We start from the raw sequence: 9,744 nt of genomic DNA on the forward strand, positions 1-9,744 counted from the left end.
GCATCAATATCCATAGAGATAGATCAAGACGCCTGACGATACTTTCAAAAGACAGCACACCTTGACATGATTTTGAAAGAGTTCAAAATAGATCAACAAAGAAGGAATTCTTGGCTGTGTTACAAGGTGTGAGTATTGAGTGAGACTCAAGACCTGACCATAGCAGAAGATAGAGAAAGGACGAGTGTAGCCAACCCATATTTCCGTGGATATCTTTGATCACACCTTGACAGTCTGAAGCTACCTGTATGTCTTCAAGTGACAAGTCAAAGAGCAAGTGAGAGCGCTTCTCGACAAGGCAAAGCTTGCAATAATGCTGGGTCAGTCACACCTTGACATTTTATCGCCGAAGAGCCTAGATATTTTCCAGTGGAATCGCTGCAAACTGCGTTGTAAGTCCTTTCCATTGCGTCGCTTGACACGGCACCATCAGCATGAATTTTTACAGTTCCTGTGGGCGGCGGGATCCATCTTTGATGTTGTCTCAGAGGTGTTTGAACAGCTGCATGTTGCTTCAAGGGTTTGCAAATCTGAAGCTCCCTTAGATACTTATTGACAAACTGATTAGTATCAAACGACCCCTGATATACATGCTCACGGATAGCCTCTCTCCGAGCATGCCAAATCGCGCATAGTGTTACAAGTATCTTGATGAAATCCTCATGCGGTATAGACTCCATCAGTGAGAAAATGAAGCATTTCGCATCGGGTTCTTTACACTGCATCATAACTTTCATCAGATCATCATCCTCTAATGCCCAAACGCGGCGTGCCTATTGGAAATATGCCCTAGAGGCAATAATAAATGGTTATTATTATATTTCTTTGTTCATGGTAATTGTCTATTATTCATGCTATAATTGTATTGTCCGGAAATCGTAATACATGTGTGAATACATAGACCACAACCTGTCCCTAGTAAGCCTCTAGTTGACTAGCTCGTTGATCAACAGATAGTCATGGTTTCCTGACTATGGACATTGGATGTCATTGATAACGGGATCACATCATTAGGAGAATGATGTGATGGACAAGACCCAACTTAAGCATAGCATAAAAGATCGTGTAGTTTCGTTTGCTAGAGCTTTTCCAATGTCAAGTATCTTTTCCTTAGACCATGAGATCGTGCAACTCCCGGATACCGTAGGAGTGCTTTGGGTGTGCCAAACGTCACAACGTAACTGGGTGACTATAAAGGTGCATTACGGGTATCTCCGAAAGTGTCTGTTGGGTTGGCACGGATCGAGACTGGGATTTGTCACTCCGTGTGACGGAGAGGTATCTCTGGGCCCACTCGGTAATGCATCATCATAATGAGCTCAATGTGACTAAGGCGTTAGTCACGGGATCATGCATTGCGGTACGAGTAAAGAGACTTGCCAGTAACGAGATTGAACAAGGTATTGGGATACCGACGATCGAATCTCGGGCAAGTAACATACCGATTGACAAAGGGAATTGCATACGGATTGATTGAATCCTCGACACCGTGGTTCATCCGATGATATCATCGTGGAACATGTGGGAGCCAACATGGGTATCCAGATCCCGCTGTTGGTTATTGACCGGAGAGGCGTCTCGGTCATGTCTGCATGTCTCCCGAACCCGTAGGGTCTACACACTTAAGGTCCGGTGACGCTAGGGTTGTAGAGATATATGTATGCGGAAACCCGAAAGTTGTTCGGAGTCCCGGATGAGATCCCGGACGTCACGAGAGGTTCCGGAATGGTCCGGAGGTAAATATTTATATATGGGAAGTCTTATTTTGGTCGCCGGAAAAGTTTCGCGCTTTATCGGTATTGTACCGGGAGTGCCGAAAGGGGTCCGGGGGTCCACCAGCCCCGGGGGGCCACATGGGCTGTAAGGGGTGCGCCTTGGCCTATATGGGCCAAGGGCACCAGCCCCAAGAGGCCCATGCGCAAGAGATAAGAAAAAAGGGAGAGTCCTAAAGGGGGAAGGCACCTCCGAGGTGCCTTGGGGGGGAAGGACTCCCCCCTGGCCGCACCCTTCCTTGGAGGAAGGGGCAAGGCTGCGCCCCCCCTCTCCCTTGGCCCTATATATAGTGGGGGGAAGGGAGGGCAGCAAGATCTAAGCCTTGGGCGCCTCCCTCCTCCCCTGCAACACCTCTCTCTCTCGCAGAAGCTTGCGAAGCCCTGCCGGAGAGCCGCTACATCCACCACCACGCCGTCGTGCTGTTGGATCTCCATCAACCTCTCCTTCCCCCTTGCTGGATCAAGAAGGAGGAGACGTCGCTGCACCGTACGTGTGTTGAACGCGGAGGTGCCGTCCGTTCGGCACTCGGTCATCGGTGATTTGGATCACGGCGAGTACGACTCCGTCATCCACGTTCATTGGAACGCTTCCGCTCGCGATCTACAAGGGTATGTAGATGCACTCCTTTCCCCTCGTTGCTAGTAGACTCCATAGATGCATCTTGGTGAGCGTAGGAAAATTTTAAATTATGCTACGATTCCCAACAGTGCCATGTTACACTCCATCAAAGAATGCCGACAGGAATCTTCAGAGCCACAAAGTCCACACTCTGATTGTACTGCAATCTTCCGGTGTTTGAGCAAGTCTAAAGTTGGCAAGGACTGTTGTGTTAGCCTCCATAGTTTTTTTTGCTTTTGATGGAACATCAATCTTTCACATTTTCGTCCATGCTTTTATTTCTCCCTCAGAATTTGAGTTGTCACCACGCCCTTCCAACCATGCTTCCCGACTGAGTTTAGTTGATACCAGCATGCGGTATGCCGGGCGTATGGGAAAAGCACCATTTCGCTCATGTACCCATGACCAGAAATCATCGAGCTGTCTTGTGCAAAGCGGGATGGACAAAATTGTTTGAGCGTCTGTAGGCAGAAAAACTTGAGAGATCCTCACCAGATCCCACTCCATCGACGACAAAATAATCTCATTGACCAACTTAGGTGGATCAAGTACCAGCGATGTTATCGGCCGCATGTTGTGCACCCTTGGTAGCCATTGGTCGCGCCAAATATTTGTGGTCATACCATCACCAAGGCGGCGGATCAAATCCTGCACCATTACATCCCGGCCTTCAAGGACGGACCTCCAAATCTGGGACGGTGCACCCCCAGACTCGGCATGAAGAATTCAGTCCCAGAAAAATACTTAGCTTTTAATATCCTGACACTTAAGGAGTTGGGTTTCTGTCAATATACGCCAAGCTTGACTCGCCAAGAGGGCGGCGTTGAAGAGCTCAACATCGTGAAGTCTGAGACCACCGGCAAACTTAGGTCTTGTCATCACACTCCAGGACACCCAGCAAGCCTTTCTTTCACCTTCTTTGCTTCCCCATCAAAATTTTCAAATCAGAGAATTAATATGTTCACATAGGCCACGTGGGAGCTTAAAACAGGACATGAAATAAACAGGTACAGCCTGGGCAACAGATTTTATGAGTACATTCTTATCTCCTGCTGACAATAGCTTTGCCATCCAACCCATTACCTTGTTCCACACATACGGTCTTTGAGAAACTTGAAAGCACCATTCTTACTGTTTCCCACATCCGAGGGCATACCAAGATATTTCAATGGTTGATTTGGAACATTGAGAGTGATCTTGATCGATTCTTTCAAACTCATTGGGCAGCCCTTGCTGAAAAAAATAGATAAAGGAAATCAAACGAGGTTTTTTTTTTTTTTTTTGAGGGAAAGGAAATCAAACGAGGTGCATGCAGAGTTGGCACGATTGCTTAAACAAGCCCAGCCCAGTTAAGGAAGAACTCGGCCCAAGTGTTTCCAGCGTTTAAAGTCACTGACGTGTGGTCCCGAATTAGCAGGGGGGAACGACCTTTTGCCTTTGCGTCTCTTGCAGAGAAAGGACGAGAGAAGTGCAGAGGAGATCAGATCACGAGACGAGATGGCGGCGTCCTCCTCCTCCCCGGCGGCGGCGGCGGTTGGGCGAGCGGTGGAGGAGGTGCGTTCGGCGCTGAACGAGCACGCTGACGTGGTGGCCGAGCTCTTCGGCCGCGTCTCCACCGAGCTCCGCGGCGGGTTCGGCCCCGCCGTCGACACTTTCGTCGGCTTCTTCCACGCCGTTGACTGGAAGGTGCGTCTTTTTTCCCTCATCCCCCCTGCTTCGCTCGCCTGACCCTAGGATTTAGTCCACCGGGAAGCAGAAGCCGCTGCTGCAACCGCCGACTTCAGTGTGCTCATTGTCGACTAAATCGAGCCGACGCCGCGGATTTTTCACCGCCGGCCTCGCCTGGATCTCTCTTGAGAGGTAGAGATGGTCTGGGTAGTTATGCTATGTAGGATTCATCTCTGCGCGATTCCACTGCCTCCTCATTCCTGTGAACTAGTAAATCAATCAAACAACCACCGCGCTGCATCTAAGAGTAGAGTCTGCAACAGAATGCAAGTTACTTAATGCCGCTTGTGATTACTCCAATTTCGGAGCTTCCATGTTGATGGTTTACCACATGAAACTCAGTAGCTAGTACTTCTGCGTAGTCATATACCATTGTTTTCCTGAATCAACCGCTGTATGTCGGTTCATGCATTATTGTGTAATAATCAACTTCGCCTCATCTGATGAGTAATCCTCGTCCCTGTTCTTACCTTGACTGATCTGTTCCTTCTGTGTCTTCAGGAACCTTGGTTGATCGGCATGATAAGTTTCCATGTCATTCTGCTACTGGTAACCATCATCTCCAGGAGGAACATCAATTTCCAACTTATCTTGTCAGCTTTAACATGTGAGTGTTATTTTCCTATCGTAGTTCCTTTTTATTTGGCCTTCGGACTTCTAGTACCGTTACCCAATGTTAATAGAATGTGTACATCATTAATGTCATACTAGTTCCGAATGTCATGCTATACCGACCATAAGTATCGATATTTTTTAATGATTGCTGAGCTTAGCAGTTTTATGTATTGTGTCTCCTTGAAACCATCAAAATAATCACACTGCACATGTCAACTCCGTAAAGCTTATCTAATTTGCAGCGGCACGGGCAACGTCCAAGTCCTGCATAAATGTTGGTTTAATCATGTCAGTGAGGTCTCAGTGTAGCGTTTTTCTCTCCGGTTTCTAATTATGTACTGCATGTGAGATGAGAAGACCTTCACCTTCTTTGCTATTGTGCCTGTTATTTTACATCAGTGTAAAATGTAACCACACAAGTAGTTTGAATATTTCAACAAGTAATTAGTAAATGTAACCTTGACATTGAGAGATAATGTTTCCTCTTTCCATTCCGATGCAAGTCGGGATTTAAAGGCAAAGCGCCAGCAAGCAATATCTTTTGTAATACGCTAGATTACCCCCTTTGCTTACCTGATGTACTTAACTCATTGCAGTTTCTGGTGTATTCCTTGCCGAGAAAATAAACACGTTCTTAGGACAAAACTGGAAGAGCTTCTCAAGCCAGAATTACTTTGATCCCCAAGGCCTCTTCATCTCGGTCATGTGGTCCGGTCCCTTGCTCCTGATTACGATACTTATTCTGGTAAGCGCATAGTCAGTCTCATTCACCGTGTCAGTCTGCATCCCCTTCTGCCTTCCTTATGCGTAACTGCCTCCTCTGCGCTTGTTCCGCAGGTGAACACCCTTGTGACGCTCTGCATGCTCATGGTAAGGTGGAAAAGGGCCGAGCTCAAGCACCGTGCTCGTGAGGCCCGTAGCAAGCAGGAGTGATGATGCTGCCCTGCTCTTGAACCGTGGATCTATTGTGCAGTAGGGGATTAAGCTGCTGATTTAACGGAGAAGTTTGATTGGAACAGTAAAGTGGAAGGTTAATTAGCCCTTGATTTTGATTGATGGTCCCACTTATGGTCTCTGGTACTGAAGCACACGGTTTTACACATGTATTAGCTGCTGTTCGTCAAATTTAAGGGATATGTTTGTGTAGGGAGCTCTGAATGTTATTTGGATGGCTGCAGGAGTCAAGTGCCGTCGTATATGCATTGCTTTGTCATCTATAGTCTATAGACTTGCCTCTCCAAAACCTCGGTTTCATTTGTTCTATGATTGATTCACTTTTTCAGCTAGTACTTGAGACGGCAGTTTAGGTTGGAGCATACAGGGATTTGGTTTGAGTTGATGTTGCGTGGAGTCCATTCCTGAACCTTATGGCACGTCACTCCACCCTTTCTTTCTTTATGCGCTCCCTACCTCTCACCCCCGGCCGGCCCCTCGTGATGCATGGACGTCCTCGGGCCTCCTTCCTCCCTTGCCCGAGTAGCCATCCTGATCTCTCCTTTCCTCATCCCTTGTGACCCCTTCTTTCTCCTCTGATCATCCGTTTCTAAATGTTTGTCTTTTTAGAGATTTCAAATAGATTACTATATACGGATGTATATAGATATATATTAGAGTGTAGATTCACTCATTTTGCTTCATATGTACTCCATCCGTCCCAAATTTTTTGTCTTAGATTTGTTTAAATACAGATGTATCAAGTCATATTTTAGTATTAGATACATCCGTATCTGACTAATTTAAGACAAGAATTTTGGGACGGAGGGAATAGTCACTTGTTGAAATCTCTAGAAAGACAAATATTTAGGAACGGAGGGAGTACCATTGTGTCCTGATAAAACTCTGCGACTTCTCGTCATTGACCCTCCACCTTATTTGTGAGCCCCCTCCTCCTCCTTGCCTACTTATCCACTGCTCATCTCCTCCCTATAAAACATCGCAGCGCGTCGCGAGCACAAAATCTAAACATTTGCTCCCTATAGTTTTCTAATATAGAAAAGGAAAGAGAAAACAACTAGTAATTGCATGAATTTGATATTTCGTAATAAACGGTTTCAATAAAACGGTTGTAGAGGCCAATCACACTCCCTTGTCTCTTTTTTCAAACCATGTGGGAGATGCATGTAATTCATTAAGCAGAAATATATTACAATGCCGAGGGCGACCCAACCCATAGATCCCCAAAGTTGGCACGACCCTTGCAACACCACGGCCCAAGAAAAATGGGGGAAATAGGGAGGGATGGTGATGAGGGGAGAGTAGGGCGGGGGTGGCTTGGGTTAGAACACAACCCCCTTCCTTTTCGGGAAAAGGTAATTGCTTGCACATATATATGTACACTCAAATTTGCTCAACTCTCAACTGGGAAACTGTGGGTCGCTTTCGCAGTGATGGTGGTGGTGGTCGCTTGTTGACGACTTATTAACCGACTAAGCAAGCTTCTCTCTCTCCATCGATCTCTATCTCTCTTTAGATAGATAGATTCTACACGCGCTGTAGCTAGTTGCAGATCTCCACTCCACGCGTGCCTGTAACTTGCGGACCTCATGTTTACATCAGGTTCAAGTCTTGAACGCAGCATGCACTTATCATCTTTAGTGTATAAATAGGTCATAGCTCACAAGCTCCTCTAGCAACCAGGCCTATCATCAACGAGCATCATCCAGCTCTTTAATTTTGGTGAGTCCATTAATTATGTTCATATATATTCCCAGGTACAAATATGTCTTGTGTTGTTATAGTCGTCTGCTATATATGATCGTCGTTTGTTGCAACATCTGTCATAATCATATCTCATATCTTATATCTGATCCATCAACCTGCGGTGTATGCATGGCAGCCATACATAGTCCCTTTTTATTGGTACATGTATTATGTTATGTGGGGGGTCCTGAAGGCTGTAGGTGACAGAGAAGGGTCAGTACTTGCTAGCTAGTATATCTGGATGGTGGATGTGAGTGAGATCAGCCCTGAAGTGCACTCCAAGCTAGCTAGCTAGCTAGGAGACCCTCTCTCTACCTTCCAAAAAGCTTCACTACACACCGTCCAAAAACTAGTACCACTTTGGATTTGCACTAAATTCCGTTCCTGCTTTGGTATGTCACAAGCTGATCGAGCCTGTCGTCCTAATTAACTGACCAGTCCATGTCTCATGTCTGAAACCGAAATAGTAGCTATTAGGTAGTACGTACTGTACAATACACGGATTGTCTAGATAGCTACCTAGATTTTCTCCTAAAAGAATTATGTCTGTCTGTATGTGTTGTATTGTATGTACGGGTACGACTCCTTTAGGTGTGGTGCAACAACTAATTAGGTCGGCATGCCATCCTGAATTCCATTGCATGAGGAGTGCAGTGCATGCCTCCCTATTTCTAGGACCTTTTCTCTCCCTGCCTGGCCCATTCAGATACACATGCACATGCTCGCTCAGACCTGAACCCGCTAGCTTTTGCATGTTCTATAGCAGAGAGCTAGCATCGTCGTCTGATCGAGCGATCGAGGTGGTCTGGCAATGGAGGAGTCCTCTTGCAACACGGTGCCCCCGGGGTTCAGGTTCCACCCCACGGAGGAGGAGCTCGTCGGCTACTACCTCGCCAGGAAGGTCTCCTCCCACAAGATCGACCTCGACATCATCCAGGAGGTCGACCTCTACCGGATCGAGCCGTGGGATCTCCAAGGTACGTAGTTCGTTCGCCACTTCGTCGATCCTGCATGCAGAGCTCGGTGGTTTCCAGTGGTTAATGGAGGCTGACCGAGCTGTGTGTGTTGATTGATGGCAGAGAGGTGCGGCAAGTACGGCGGCGGAGGAGGCGGGCAGGAAGATCCGACGACGGAGTACTACTTCTTCAGCTACAAGGACCGCAAGTACCCCAGCGGCACGCGCACCAACCGCGCCACGGCCGCCGGCTTCTGGAAGGCCACCGGGAGGGACAAGCCGGTGCTGTCCTCGTCCTCGTCGTCTCCGGCGAGCGTCATCGGCATGAGGAAGACGCTCGTCTTCTACCGCGGCCGCGCCCCCAACGGCCGCAAGACCGACTGGATCATCCACGAGTACCGCCTCCAGTCCAACGAGCACGCGCCCACACAGGCATGCAAATCTCCATCCATGCATGCATGGACTAGCTAGTCTCTCTTCTCTGCCTTGCCGATCTAATTCAGCAACGAATTTGGTTGTTCAATTGTAGTGCTAACTGATTTTGTGGGTTGATTTGATCGTTCAGGAGGAAGGGTGGGTGGTTTGCCGCGCGTTCGTGAAGCCGGTGCCCAACCAGCAGCACAGGCTGTCCTACGGCGGTGGCGGGTACCCGACGATGAACGGCAGCTACAGCTCCGCCTCCAATTACTACTACTACGACAACCCTAACGCGCGGCTGATGGTCGCCGGCGGGGGTCCGCCACATGATCAGCATGTTCTGGCGGCGGAGTCCAAGCAGCAGGTGCAGCTGTTCCCCTCCGACCTGCCGCCGCCGCTCCAGAGCCCGACCTTCGACGGCGAGGGCGAGGGCGACATCTCGCAGATCAGCGGTGGGTGTAGCAGTGCTGATCAGCAGCTGGCCGCTGCTGCTGGGACGATCGACTGGAACCTGTGGAGCAGCTTGCTGCCGTCCACGGCGCCACAGCTCTTCCACGGCCAGACAATGACGCCGCCGCCGGCAGCCAATTCGAGCTCCTCCAAGAACACTTAACGATATATATATTTGATCCGGAGGATTCAGAGTATCTTGACTGATTAATTGTTGACAATTTGATCATACGACGGAGTATGTATGTTTGACGACTACTTGCCATTTTTACACGTGGCTAATTAGTTTCCACTTTGATTCTAGTAGGTCATAGGATGATATATACAAATATACTTACAATACATCAACATATATACGTAATTTCAGTAATGGGATTTGGAACACAGGATTGATCAACCCTAGTTAGCTAACTAGTATTTTGTCATGTCAATTTCTCCATATGAAGCTCACATCACTACATCATTGTATACTTGCATTGGCATGTATA

The 9,744-nt window shown here is 47.8% G+C and overlaps 2 protein-coding genes across 2 annotated transcripts; both read left to right on the forward strand.

Annotated features, from left to right (window-relative positions):
- Positions 1 to 3,801: 3,801 nt before the first annotated feature.
- Positions 3,802 to 5,995, forward strand: LOC123168197 (transmembrane protein 18). The gene is made up of 4 exons (XM_044586073.1): positions 3,802 to 4,077; positions 4,621 to 4,726; positions 5,331 to 5,479; positions 5,572 to 5,995. The coding sequence occupies exons 1-4, from the start codon at positions 3,889 to 3,891 to the stop codon at positions 5,665 to 5,667; spliced, it is 540 nt and encodes a 179-aa protein (XP_044442008.1). The 5' UTR covers positions 3,802 to 3,888; the 3' UTR covers positions 5,668 to 5,995.
- Positions 5,996 to 7,441: 1,446 nt separating this feature from the next.
- On the forward strand, positions 7,442 to 9,744 carry LOC123168198 (NAC domain-containing protein 30). The gene is made up of 3 exons (XM_044586074.1): positions 7,442 to 8,411; positions 8,514 to 8,821; positions 8,955 to 9,744. The coding sequence occupies exons 1-3, from the start codon at positions 8,246 to 8,248 to the stop codon at positions 9,417 to 9,419; spliced, it is 939 nt and encodes a 312-aa protein (XP_044442009.1). The 5' UTR covers positions 7,442 to 8,245; the 3' UTR covers positions 9,420 to 9,744.

Source organism: Triticum aestivum, chromosome 7D, assembly GCF_018294505.1.
Source record: "Triticum aestivum cultivar Chinese Spring chromosome 7D, IWGSC CS RefSeq v2.1, whole genome shotgun sequence".
In the NCBI taxonomy this organism is placed as follows: domain Eukaryota; kingdom Viridiplantae; phylum Streptophyta; class Magnoliopsida; order Poales; family Poaceae; genus Triticum; species Triticum aestivum.

Coding starts and splice junctions, on each gene's coding strand:
- LOC123168197 (XM_044586073.1), top strand. CDS start 3,889: ATGGCGGCGTCCTCCTCCTCCCCGGCGGCGGCGGCGGTTGGGCGAGCG. Junction 4,078..4,620: donor TCCACGCCGTTGACTGGAAG/GTGCGTCTTTTT, acceptor CTGTGTCTTCAG/GAACCTTGGTTGATCGGCAT. Junction 4,727..5,330: donor TATCTTGTCAGCTTTAACAT/GTGAGTGTTATT, acceptor AACTCATTGCAG/TTTCTGGTGTATTCCTTGCC.
- LOC123168198 (XM_044586074.1), top strand. CDS start 8,246: ATGGAGGAGTCCTCTTGCAACACGGTGCCCCCGGGGTTCAGGTTCCAC. Junction 8,412..8,513: donor CGAGCCGTGGGATCTCCAAG/GTACGTAGTTCG, acceptor GATTGATGGCAG/AGAGGTGCGGCAAGTACGGC. Junction 8,822..8,954: donor ACGAGCACGCGCCCACACAG/GCATGCAAATCT, acceptor TTGATCGTTCAG/GAGGAAGGGTGGGTGGTTTG.